We start from the raw sequence: 13,465 nt of genomic DNA on the forward strand, positions 1-13,465 counted from the left end.
AACCGCAGGACAAGTGGCTCTCAATGTAACTGATGTCTCAGGTTCATCACGATGGTATCTTCTGTAAGTAGGAAGAGAAGCTTCACGTTTTTCCTTGAATTAATGTAACTGATCTTTACAATAGCATTGAATCTAATGACATGGCTACCAGAGGAGAAAATAGTGCAGGCTCTCCAAATAAGTCTCTTACTCCGTTTGGGCCAACAAATAAGTCTTTCTTATTCTTGGAACGTAGATATCACAAAGTTAATGAGGAATTGTTGTGTGAATATGTGTTATGGACAATGTCACCAGTTAATGAACGAAAATCTCGACCATGACGAACATCATAATTTCATGAAGAGAATTCTGAACAGGGAGGGATCGATTCGTTGGGGGAAATTGAAGGTCGCCGTGTCAGAATTCAGACGAATCCGTAAAGGCGGCTCCCAGAGAAGGGATTGCCTCGTTGATATTTAATCCTTGGCGGTACCCTTTTGGCGGCATAGCTTGCCTTCATGTATCCTCCGGGGGCAAAATTGGAAATTCAAGTTGATGCAGTCCCTGATGGTGTACAAATCCTGCAATAGTCCGAATCAGATGCAAAGAGAGGAGAGCGAAGCGCGAGACACGAATGAGCCAGTGAGGATTGCTTGAAGTTGAGGCGCCCAACGAAGAACAATGGTGAACTACATGCTGATGATCGCCGCTGACCTTGAGAACCTCACCAACCTTGAACCCCAAGGTGGCTGCGATGACCCCAATTTCTCCTACCTCTTCAAGGTGGCTCTCTCCAACCCCTAGGGCTTTGTCTGCTTCATTCTTCTTATTCTTTCCTCTAATCCTTCAGTATCGATTATCGCTCCCTATTACATAACCCTAGTGAGTTTGATTCCAACACGCGATTCTTCAGTTCATTATATGCCGACTCTTTTCCGACACTGATTCTGTTCCACTTCGATTTGTTGTACGCTGTTTTCCCCTACTTTATATGTGTAAGCTACGCGGGTTCATCTCTGGATTTTTAATGGATGACATATAATAGCTTGTAATTATGTTAATAAGTTGTTTTTTTCCAAGATGTTTTGCGCAATGCTTACAGCATAATACATGAAAGTCACGAAAGCTAAACGCAATAAGAATCTCGTAGAGAATCTTCACGTTCCTTATTTTTTTAAATGTATTTTTCTTTCTCTTTTACGGAGGCTTAATGATTAGTTTCATTCTTATATTTCCTTGATTTCTTTTAAATAATACTACGTTCTTGCTTAATATTACTGTATTTTGTAGTGTGTCCTCCTATTTGATGCGGCTGTTCTTTCCAAATCAATGGGAATGAAATGCTGGATAATGTTATTATTGCAAGCTTTACGGATACCCTGTCCTCTTGTAATTTCGATCAACTCCTTTTTAGATATTGTGATATTTACTTCACTCATCCTTGTTATATTTCCGTGTAGGTAAAATGTGGGAGATGTGGAGAGGTGAGCCAAAAGGAAACTTGCGTGGCCTTGAATGAAACTGTTCCTCTCCCAGTTGGCAAGGGGACAACTAATCTCATTCAGAAGGTACTCTCAATCTCTCCATTTACCAGTATCCATAGAGGGAACATCATTTGGCAAATTAACTAACTGTAACTGTGTTGCGATCACTGAATAGTTAGCTCAATTCTACTGGTCCACGGTGATTCTGAGATTTCTTTAATCTATCTATTGGTATTTTACATGGACCATTTAGTATCCTGAGCATTCAGAGCTCATTCACAAATGATTGCTAGTTACCAGCAGCTTCCCATAGCATTTAAGATCAGTCTAGAAGCATTTTAATTTACCAGGACTTGAGATGTCTGAGAGGAACCGTAATTATGAATTTACAGAAAAAGATAAAGACGCCATTATCCAATACTTTGTTTTCAATTTTGTATATTGTAGCACCCATTAAATTGTTTTCACACTTTGTATAGATGTACGTATGATAAAGGAGATGCAACCTATCACCGTCATGCAGTTTTCTGATTGAAATAATTTCTCGTACACAGATGAGGAGATCATGAATAGCGTCTTGCTATCTGATCTGACTTGTCAGTTTGTCAGCTTCAAGATGTCTTATTATTATTATTAGAATTTCATTAATTTAGCAAGATTGACCGTCTGCTCTTTTCTCTTTTAGAGGAGTAAACTTCATGCTGATGTGATTAATCTCTGTTGCTTAACATCAACTTTGACAATAATTTGTCCATCTGAGATTCTTCTAAATGTTTTTTCCTACAGCTGGTGATTTCTTGATGTTTCTTCTTTGGTCCGCAGTGCAAGTTTTGTGGCAGAGATGGCACAGTGACAATGATTCCAGGACGAGGTAAACCACTAACCCAGGAAATGAGTGAATCAGGGAATTATGCCCCATTGATGTTATTCGACTGCCGAGGCTATGAGCCGGTGGATTTCATATTTAGCGGTGGATGGAAAGTTGAATCCGTGAGTGTGTTCATTTATGTAATTATCATTACGGTTTACTGTATTTACAGTCTTAAATTATTCTTAATGTCACTGGCATTTACTCATCGGGTCTTATTTATAAGGCAAAGAGAGAAGGTTTTTTTTTATTCTATTTATAAATCATTAAGTTTTTAACGTGAATGTACTATTTTGTCTTTTATTTATTATAGTGTAGATGGTTATCTTTTTTGAAAGATGTACTTATTCAATATTGGTAAAATTGAAAAAATGTTACTCCTTCGGTCCTTAATATAGGACTCAATTCTTGAATTGGTTTTGGTCCTAAATATAAGATCCATTTCTTATATTTATCAATTTTCTCTAAATTACCCCTATGAATACTTCCTCAATCATAATCAAATAGAAGAGAAAGAGAGGGTATTAAGAAAGATGATTATGGTGTTTTAGGAAAAATGTATCACTTTTCTTATAATTAATTAACTTATCTAATTTCCTTAATCTAATCAAATTAGTTAAATGGGTCTTATATTAAGGACCGGAGGAGTATATTTTAATGGAGGGTTAATGCATTTTAAAGTTTTTTTTTGTTTGTGTGAGATATGCTGTAAATACCTTATAAATAAACCAGAGCAGCAACTGTAATTTGAGTTCCTCTTCATATTGCCCATTTTAAATAAAGCAACAATATATACTAGTTTAGTTGCGGTTTCTGTTGAGAGCTAAATATGTTATGGTCCATTGCCCCTTTCGAAACTCTTTATTGACGTGTGCTCGGTGGTTGAAGCCCCTATATTTCAATCATGAGTATTTGATTTCCTTCCCTGCCCTGTTCTTTCTTGCACTGATCTTAGTCATCTTCTGCATCTTGTTTTCCCTTTTCAACCAGTGTGTTCATACAGTAATTAATGTAACATGTATAAGCTGCATCTTGAATCGGTTACCTGCTTTGTACTGTTTGATGCTCACTGCAGTTGCTGTATTAGACTGTGAGGAGTTTGAGGTGAGTTGCATTATTTATAAGTCAGAAAAGGTGACTTCCATTAGTTTATAGGTTCTATATTATACATAGATTTATATCATGTCTTCATTTTCATTACTTTCTTTTTAATGTTTTCCATATTTACTAATTATTGCAAGCGTTGCTTTTGTAGCTAGAGGGGACTAAATTTGTAGACGTTGACTTGTCAAGTGGAGAGTTTGCTGAGTATGATGAGAAGGGAGAGTGCCCGGTCATGATATCAAACGTCCGTGCTACTTTTGATGTGGTGAAGTAGAGTTCGCGTCATACCAGGGAGCATCATGGAACGCAGCCGTTGACACGGTGGACTGACACATTATGTTGTGTTAACTGATAAACTGGGATATTATAGTGTTCTTGCTTGACACGCTGTATGTAGTTTCCTGCTGGCCTGTTTTCTTGGTGTATAAAACTAATGTTGTGAATGAGCTCCTGAGCTGAGACATATCATCATAACAAGCTTGTGGGTTCTGTTGAAGCTCAACTTACATGAGCATCCCTGATATTTGCTTGATAAGCCAAAAACAGGAAAACCGGATACCAGCTTCCAACCGATTGACGGGGCACACTTGTAAGAGGAACAAGTCGGGCGGTCTCCATTGCCGTATGGATCTGCGCGCTTCGTGTTTACAAGCACGGTGAGTGCCAATTAAAAGGCCGAAGTCCTAAATGGTGACTGGAGACTGAATTTCAAGAACTTATGCTGACCGAAGTCTTAAATGCTTACAATTTTGCTTTCGGGACGTGAAGTTAGGTCTTTAACACTCGCTACATCCGAGAGTATGGTCTTGCACCGCTAGCGCACAGTATCGAATTCCACAATTACGTATGTATTGTTTCTTAAGGTTGCTTTGCCCTTTTACACCGGGCTGAGTCTCGCACAATTATCTTCCTTTTAAGCGATCACTCTTCATGCCTAAATACCATCAATCCAAAGTTGAGCAGGAGCGAAATATCTTCTGCTCCTTAAGGGCCTTTCCGTCAGTCATTTTAAGTTGGTTTTACAAACACAATTAGCGTGGGTGAAGGGCGCAGAGAAAGCAATTTGCATTTGATTTCATGGCACGCTCAAAAAGCCATTGCAACATTTTTCACGTTCTTATCCAACACATGCATGTTCAACTTCATCTTGTCATTTTATCATCAACACAGTCCTCTTCCGAGCGCCAAGCTGACTGATAGAACTCCCTGCCTCTTCCCTGGGGTTCCCCTATTCAGAATCTGAGTCCATGGTGCCCATTGCTTTAAGCCCTCTTGGTCTCTACATTAAGTATCAGCCATTGTCATATCAAGTCATGCAATAGCTGCAATAGAAGCCAAACATTTAGTGTTAAGGGCATAAATGACAATTGCATACCTTTTTTGATATCTTCTTCTCCCTAACCTCGTATCGTTCTAAGGTGAGATCGCACAGCCATGCACCCGGACTCACGAGCTGCACAAATCCAAGTGAACCGAATATACAGCTCAGTATCATTCAAGTCTTGCGGTTAAATTAACTAGAGATTCCAATCCACCTAACGAATATGAATAAAATCAAAGACGGAAACTTTTTTGAAAGAAAACGCAGTCAAGAGATGCAAGAGAGAGACAAGCCAGCCGCCCAGCCAGTCCTTTTTTAATTTTGTCGGTTACTTCAAGCATCTCACATTTTGGTTTTCAGAATAACTCCATCACGACCGTCCACGTGGCCCAACTAGCACCTCTCATCCCAAACTCGCGGGCTAATCAATATGCTCACCTCCGCAAGCAAATGCCCCGCCTCCATCCCACGACAACCCACATTTCTCCCATGTCTTCAGACTTTTCTCTCTCCTATTTTTTTTCCAGCAGAATTCACTTTATTCTTTTAAGACGTGATCTTTGAGACCAAAAGGAAAAAAAGGATGCGATTTTATTATAAAACACCGTAATCATAATTTCACTGGTAGGTTTTCAATGAAATCAGAGGAAGAAAAAGACAAGCTGCCAGGACGCACAAGGCATATTAAACAGCTGTCTGTCCGCAACTTCGTCAAGTGGCTTTGTGAGATCAGATCAGACACACCAAAAAGCACAACAAAGCAACGATTGCGTTCAATGGGCCCACTATGTCTATAATCCATGATCTGTCGTAATAATTCCGGAACGTAATATTTTATCAGGTTTCCAGAAGCAAACGATTTTTCAGTACAAGGCCCCGACAAATGAAAGAGTTTAATAACCTCACGCACGCCACAATAAATAAATAAGCTCCATCTCCATCTCCAGTCTAGTCCATAGGTTTTGCTGGGCAATCTGGGGGAGGGGGAGTCAATCAATGAATCACTAAGGGATTTCCTAGAACATAAACACAAGCTAATTTTATTTTTTAGGTTTGGCAGATTGCCTTCTTGCTCTCTTTGGAAGCTCGTTAAACTTCAGTTTGGAAAACCAAAAAATCTATACTAGCTCCACCATCGGGGTTCCAGAACGGGACATAGCTTATGACCAAAGACGTGGTGCCACTAATTTTTTACCGAGACTTAGGTCATTATTCGGGTCTATTGGCTGGTATAAATCTGGGCTCAAGTACCTACCTAACCCCGTCGTAAATACAAAATGCAACATTCCTCCAATTACTGCAGTAAAATTGCTTTGCACTTATTGTTGGCTACCAAACCAAAAAGTCCAAAACAACTTTAGTAATCAAGCCCATAGTAAAAGATAATTAAAATTCAAGTTGGGTAATGATGATTTGATTTCTGCACCTTTTTTATTTTTTTGAACTGTTAAAAACTAGTTATTTCCAAGTCCTATGAGAGCGTAAGATCCAAATTCTAAAATGAAATCCATCGACAGGAATCTGTCATCTTGTAAATGCATCATGGACTATCAAATTTAAATATTGAAATATATGGAAGAAACAAAACTTGATAAAGAAAATATTAAACTGGACGGAAAAAGGAGTAAAAGAAGGAGCACAGGGAAAAGGAAGGAGCTTACATTGAGAGTGCGTTGGATGAATTTGGCTCTCTTCTTGGGTCTCTGAGGGAGCTTTGAACCCTTGATTGCCAGAAAATCTTCTTCCTTCTCCTTGTTAGTGAGGGCTATCACGAACTTTGGGGGCCAAACGGGAGGAGCGACATCACCACTGCCGGACGGCGAGCCACCCTTCTTGCTATCGTGTGCGGTGTCGGAGGAGGCGGCGGACTTGTTATTATCGTGGTGGTGGTGGTGGTGGTTGTGATGGGACCCTCTCTTATCGTGCGCACCCCTGTCCGGTGACGCGATTCCCCTAACGCCCCCGTTGCTTTGGCCTCTCATAGCACTCGAAGTCTCCGAGTTCCTAAATTAGAAAACAAGCACACACAACACCAGATATTATGTATCCCTACCTCTGATAATCATGAACGATATACGCACATACATAATAAATTAACACAACAAATCTGGATTGAACATTTCCTTCCTTGGGGGAGTTTAGAAGGGGGGCAAAAGGTGAAAAGGAATGTCAAAATATTTTTTTAAAAAAATAAAAAGTAAAAGAGGAGAGGAAATAACTGGGAGTGGTAAAGTTACGAAATTGACCTTGGGGATGGTCTAGATCGCTGGATTGGAGGGACTGGAATCTCGACGGGTTTTGCGTAAAATATGGGGTGGGTCTTTTGGTTTCTTCGGGGCACTTTCTATATTTCCATTGCGTTTTAAACAAGGGGATCGCTCCTTTCCTTCCCTTCGTATCTCAATTTGTTCCCCCTTTTAATAAGGAATAAAGATAAAGATTTATAGGCAGTAGATATTTGAAGGGGTAGGGCGAAATGGGATTCCTTCTAGCCGTCGGATGCAGTGCCTTTTGGATAAATCAAGGTTACGTGTCGAATGAGAGGAGGAAGGCCGCACCTCATCGGACGGCCATAAATGGGGGCTAGCAGAAAAGGACAGTGAGGGAAACACGTGGATGAGACACTCCATTCCATGTTTCCAACGATCCTGATAATGGATTGATGCACCCATCTAGAATACCAGTTTTGAAGTGGGGGGCTATTGAGAATAAAAGCGGCGACATATTCTTTTCAAGAGGCCACCCCATATACATGTTTGATCTATAAAACTGTAGCCCAAGGATTTCAAATTGGGGGCAGCCAAATCGGAAACGGAAACAGAAACAGCAGTGCAAAATTTGATTGACAAATAAAAAGGCCAAAAAATACGGAATCCATGAGCATGAATAGCGCTTGAGACAGAAGATCGGAAGGAATATGATCGGAAGAGGCAGGCAACTGGCAAGCACCAAGGACATGAGCGGGGAAGAGGCAGGGTATAGTGATCGCACCTCAGCAAGCAAAGATCGGATCAGAGCTGCACATCTGCCGAACGAGAATATCTCGAACTAATAAGAACGAAAGAGAGCGTACCCAACCTAAACCCAGTAAAAGCCAAAAGGGAAGTAATTTTTGTTTTTGACGTCACGCTCTTGGCGGAGGCGGTGTTCATGTTCCAATTGGAACGCAGATCTCATCCCCAGAAATTGCATTTTCATTTGAAGCACGAAGGTGCTGTTGGACATGTGAAACGTGGCAGACATGGACTGCACTACGCATCTGCCTTCTGCCCCCACTTCCCCTTCCGCTCATCATCATATCCACTTTCTTTTCTCCCTTCATATCTTCATCACTCATTACTACCCTTACATATAACTAAATTCCCATCCATCACTTCATTATTCCACCCGATTCTACCCATATATTAACATCATGCCCCCACTCGCCCCCATAAATCATCATTCTTTCTTCTTAACCAAAAACAAATAAAAATTATCGTATCGTTAAATTAATATAATAAAATAACAAAAAAAGGAACGAGTTCAAGATCGAGACAATTCAACCGCTGTAGCACACCACCTCTCGTGCAATGGACTCCAATCCAAACCCTAAACGACGCCCCCCCCCCCCCACCCCCACTAAATCCTCCAGACACATACTCACCTGTTTCTACGCAAGTGGCAAATCACGCCGTTAACTCACCCCACCCTACGTCATCACCGACCTCTCAAACACCAATCATATAAATATGAATATATCTCTATATTTCTTCTTTCCTCCTCCCCTGTGAATTGTATTGGCCAAAATGAGGAAGGAAACGAATATACCTGAGAATTCGCGGAGGCGGCTGTTGCGGCGACGATGACCGTTGACGGAGGTTGGGATAGCGGTTGCTGTGATTATGAGTGATTGCGCCATTAGGGACGGGAGGTGTGGAGTGATTGGGAGGATCCTTGACGACCCGGCGGTCCACTCGAACCGTCGTCCGCTGAACCGTGGCGGAAGAGTCGTCCTTCACCTGAATCTTCATGCACCTCAGCCGCTTCCGGTTCCCCCACCCCAACAGTAAATCAGACGTCGTGGTGGTGGTGGTCGAGGCCGCCTGTCTGATGCTATCGGAGCCTCCCCTCAATAACAATGACGAGGCATCTGCTCCGGCGAGCCCGCTCTTGTCTTTGGGATTGTTGTTAATGTTATTATTGCTCCTAAGTGACTCTTTATCCATCTCCTTTCCGCACCTGCCATCATTAATAGGTAAAGTTAAGGGGGTTAATTTTGGAATTACACAACTATTATTTGCATCAAATTGGAATTCTGCGACTTCCCCACCACCCACCACCGGCCCTGCCCACTCCGCCTTCAAGCAATCACATTCATCCATCTATTAACTCTAAACAGAGCATGGTACGGTCACGATTTGCCCTCCCGAAAACCCAGAAACATAGTAAAACACCACCAGCAACGATGGGAAGCATGTGCGCTGGGAGCATCTCCTGTGTCGCTGACAAGATGGATGATCAGATTAACGGGGCGGAGAACCTGAGATTATGAAAATATTTTCCCATCCAAAACAATTCAAAATCCAATTGGCGTCAACGAAAGAGCTTTCATTTTTTCCCTCCTCTTTTAAAGGGAGGGAGGTATGGCCACATTTTGACGGGAAAGACGATGTAGAGAATAAAGAAATGTACGAGTTAATGGATTCAGGGCTGCTCTCGGCACTAGAATCACCCCAGAATCAGCCCTCCGTTCTGTGTCAATCATTGCATCGGCTCGCTTGACACCCTGAATTTTTAAGATTCAGAAAGTGGTTCGTCTCTAAAGACTGAAACCACACCAAGATTCAAAGGATAGGCACCAAAAAAAAAGAATTCATGAATTTAGGGCCGAGCATCAACGAACCATTTTAGCCTTACAGGCCCTGACAGAGAAACCATAGACAAATCGAGAGTGAGAGAAAGAAATGGATAACTGAACTCGCTCTCCATCATTCCAGAAATTTAAAGATGAAAGGCGAACCTATCACCGAACAAAAATCGGCATAAGTAATATAAGCGTGCTCGAGAACCAGAAGATTAACGGCCGAGCCATACAGCCGGCGTTGGAGGGAGGACCCAAATCCTTGAAAGCATATGCGAAGGAAAGGAGCATCCAAATGAGGCAAGAGATCAGGAAAGCAAGCAAACGACGAAACAGAGCCAAGGAATTAATGCATTACCGGAAAACTTCGACTTTGGTAGCAATCAAATTTCTTCTCAAACAACCTTGCGCAGAAGAAAAAGAGCCGATTTTTCAATATCCTGCGAGAAATCAACGAGAAGAAAGAATTCAGAGCAGCGTAAAAGCTATAAACCGTAGCAGAATGGGAGCAACTGCTGCGGCGAGCAGTAGCGAATCAGCATCCAGATGTCGATTAAATCAATTCCTGAGTTCTGATTCTTAACAAAGCATGTTGTTCTCTCACCTCACTCAATCTGATTCAGCTAAAATCATCTACCCAGGACCAAAAAGTTCGCCGCTTTCAGTTCTCAGGCCTTGATTAATGTAAAGCTATTGCGAAAATCCAACTAATGATGACATTCTTAGTTTAAATCCGCGACTCAGGTTAAACTAAGCAAGCGATGATCGTTCCCGTAATCTGCCGGATAGTTTACACTTCCCGTCTCCGCCTAGATTTCCAGGAAAATGAGTCTGTAAATGACAAGCAGCACAGAAATAACTAAGCCCACATGCCAAATAACAAAAACAGAAAGAGAATGAAGCTCTGGCTCGATTGATTCCCAACCTTCAGAATTGGTGATTCTCCAGGGCCATCTATGTATCACAATGAACGAATGGAATCTCAAGAACAGTTAGAGGAATAAATAAAATCAAATTCTGGCAAATTCGCCAATTCCAAATTCTCTTGACATGCACCTGTTGACAAAAACGAGCCAAGAACATAATTCAGTCAATAATTCGAATTGGCCACAAATTTGAGCTTCTGCTCTGTGAAAGTCAGGAAAGAAAAACAGAAATAGAAATTGAGCTCATCGCTCAGAACCTTTTTCTACAATTACAGGCGTATATCTTGAAAGAAGTTCCAGATCCTTACCATTCACCGTTCAGTTATCAAAACTTGTATCCTAAATCCTCCCGTTTGATTAGACGGATAATGGGGAACGAGACAAGAAATTTGTCGGAGATGATAGAGGGACGGAAGAAGAGTACAGGGAGCTTCTTCTTCTTCTTGTGATAAAACGAAATGCAGAGCATTTCTTGTAGAGGCATTTTAATATATACATGGTGTGCTCCTCTCCCTCACACCAACCGTCCCTCCGAGAATTGATGATCGTTCATTCGGAATCAGACGGCATTCCTTTATCCTCCCATAATCTATACAAAGGTCACCCCCCGCGACGTGCTAACTCCGTTAGGACTCCCGGGCGCTGCCCCTTCGCCGTTAAATCTTTATCTCACGGCGTGATCCCCACAGCGATATGAGATTCAGGGGTATTTGGATAGAAATCAAACCATAGTTTCAGAAGTGCTTTTACGGTTTACGAAGTAAATATGTAAAGGAATTTGCTTCGTTTTACAGAAAAGTGTTTCTGAAACCATGTTTTGAAAGTTGCCAAATATCCCCTCATATATCATTTATTCATTTACCCTAAATAAAATGACTTTTTTGCACCTGGGAGAATACAATGGCTTGCGTAATTAATATCGCATCAATTTTTTTATAAAAGAAATATATCTCAGTTTTTTTACAAGAGAAATATATCATCTGAGTTTCTCAACTGAACTTTTGAAAGGTAGCTTCGATTTTCACCGCCTCCTCGACCAAAAAAAAGAGGAGATAATTTATTTAAAAATAGAGATTTAAATGAATTAAATTTTGGAGATTTTATAGTTCTAAAAAGCATCTATAAAAAGCCTTGTATTAATACTACCTTTGATCCTTAATATAAGATTTTGCTTGACTTTTATTTTAATCCTAAATATAAGATCCAATCCACTTTGTTTTTCATATTTATCTATTTTTTTTCAAGATAGTCCTTTAATAATGGTAGTTCTAGATAACAAACTTGATTAGTAAGGATATTTTAGAAAAAACAACACATATTCATTACAAATAACTAATTTAACTAAATTTTTTAATCTACTCAGATTAGTCAACTAGGTATTATAATTAGGACCAGAGGTAATATTAGGTAAACTAATTTCATTATCTCATTTTTCATGTACATGCATTTTAGCTTTAGATTATTCTATTGGGGCAACTCATCGTGGTAGATTAAGGTTTAGTGAATCATGTTGATTAATTATGTCGCACCATAACATCGGTTAAAACAACCATGCGACGTCCATTATTTCTTATAGATAGCTCTGAGCCTCTGAACCCCCCAAAAAAAAAATCATGGATATAAACTTGTTTTGTTTTATTATTATTTGAATAGTTACAAATGCTAAACTTGAATCTTGTAACTACATATTCAGGCAATCACTAAATCATGGCCATCTGTAATTCCATCGTGACTGTAATGACAATTTTTAATAATAATAAGATAAATTAATTAAGAATACACATTCAAAATTTTTGGTCAAAAAATGCCCATTCAAAAATTATGAGATATCCAATAAAATTATGAAATTGCTTTGATGTTTTAAAAAACGTATAAAGTAGCTCCTCCCTATAAAAGTATTCCTGTAGTTCTTAAAAATATAAATTTTAAATTTATCATATTTAAAACTTGGGAATGACCACTTTATACTAATCAATCATATATTTAGCATTATTCATGATGTGTAAGGAGTAAATGCAGGAATCTATAAATTAAGTAAAGGTCTCTTAGTATTAAAAGAAAATAATGTAAGTTTTTTGAAAATGTATAAAAATCATGCCATTTGAGACACTTGAGAGAGAAAAGATTATTAAAAAAAAATATTCAATACCCTCAAATATGACTTTTTATTTCGTGTAGAGCCAATCCAGATTGAAGTTTGTGAAGAGGGCCAGTTTGGCCAATTATTAAAATTTTAAATTTTAGAGTTCATACCCCTCCATCACCAACGCATTTTACGGGTGCATATGAAATAATGAAATGTGCTTCCAACCAGCACTTACAAGGTCCATGGAAGCTTGATGCCTGTATTATCACTTGTCATGTCATTTTAAATGGTAAATACTCCTCAGACATTTTTAACTAATTTAATTAGATTAAAAAAGTTAGATAAGTTAGTTAATTATAAAAAAATATGACTTTTTTTTTCTAAAACACTATAATCGTCTTCCTTAATATCCTCTGTCCTTCTTCTATTTGATTATGGTTGAGTCATAGGAGTAGTTTAGAAAAAATTGATAAACATGTGAAATAAGTCTTATATTTAGGATTATAATCAACTCAATAATTAGATCCTATATTAAAGATCGAAGAAGTACATAATTTTGGTTCATTGTCTCGATGGAATTTTTAACGCCATCGATGGACAATGGTTTGAAATGATGTCAACTATATAAGATGCTAGCTCCATTCTTTAATATACAAAAGTTAGTTTAACTTTCAATCTGTTTTTAAATATAAAACCCAAATTTACTTTATTTTTCATATTTATCTATTTTTTTAAAATAGTTTTTATAGTAGCTATACATATTAAAGATTTTACTAAATGATGGTTCTAATTAATACATATTATTAGTAAGGCTATTTCAGGAAATATAATATTTATTTATCACAAAAAACTAACTA

At 39.1% G+C, this 13,465-nt stretch overlaps 2 protein-coding genes across 10 annotated transcripts; one reads left to right on the forward strand and one right to left on the reverse strand.

Annotated features, from left to right (window-relative positions):
* Positions 1 to 547: 547 nt before the first annotated feature.
* LOC114751579 (CXXC motif containing zinc binding protein) lies at positions 548 to 4,202 on the forward strand. Its single transcript, XM_028940238.1, has 4 exons — positions 548 to 762; positions 1,440 to 1,547; positions 2,286 to 2,453; positions 3,587 to 4,202. The coding sequence occupies exons 1-4, from the start codon at positions 661 to 663 to the stop codon at positions 3,707 to 3,709; spliced, it is 501 nt and encodes a 166-aa protein (XP_028796071.1). The 5' UTR covers positions 548 to 660; the 3' UTR covers positions 3,710 to 4,202.
* A 287-nt stretch (positions 4,203 to 4,489) lies between these two features.
* On the reverse strand, positions 4,490 to 10,978 carry LOC114751577 (uncharacterized). 9 transcript variants are annotated; one of them, XM_028940232.1, is made up of 10 exons: positions 10,831 to 10,975; positions 10,522 to 10,652; positions 10,201 to 10,427; positions 9,955 to 10,036; positions 9,756 to 9,857; positions 9,193 to 9,657; positions 8,564 to 8,974; positions 6,418 to 6,760; positions 4,811 to 4,888; positions 4,490 to 4,714 (listed from the first exon to the last, which is right to left on the reverse strand). In XM_028940232.1, exons 7-10 carry the CDS (start codon positions 8,959 to 8,961, stop codon positions 4,664 to 4,666), a joined length of 870 nt encoding a protein of 289 aa, XP_028796065.1. In that variant the 5' UTR covers positions 8,962 to 8,974; positions 9,193 to 9,657; positions 9,756 to 9,857; positions 9,955 to 10,036; positions 10,201 to 10,427; positions 10,522 to 10,652; positions 10,831 to 10,975; the 3' UTR covers positions 4,490 to 4,663. The 9 variants fall into 9 exon arrangements, 7 of the variants coding, with proteins under 7 accessions (XP_028796065.1, XP_028796066.1, XP_028796067.1 ...); XM_028940233.1 differs by lacking the exon at positions 9,193 to 9,657; XR_003740765.1 differs by lacking the exons at positions 4,490 to 4,714; positions 9,193 to 9,657; positions 9,756 to 9,857 and adding exons at positions 5,020 to 5,101; positions 5,168 to 5,268 and having other exon boundaries at positions 10,831 to 10,978.
* Positions 10,979 to 13,465: the final 2,487 nt, after the last annotated feature.

Source organism: Neltuma alba, unplaced genomic scaffold, assembly GCF_004799145.2.
Source record: "Neltuma alba isolate B1F8T4 unplaced genomic scaffold, ASM479914v2 tig00006987_pilon, whole genome shotgun sequence".
Classification (NCBI taxonomy): domain Eukaryota; kingdom Viridiplantae; phylum Streptophyta; class Magnoliopsida; order Fabales; family Fabaceae; genus Neltuma; species Neltuma alba.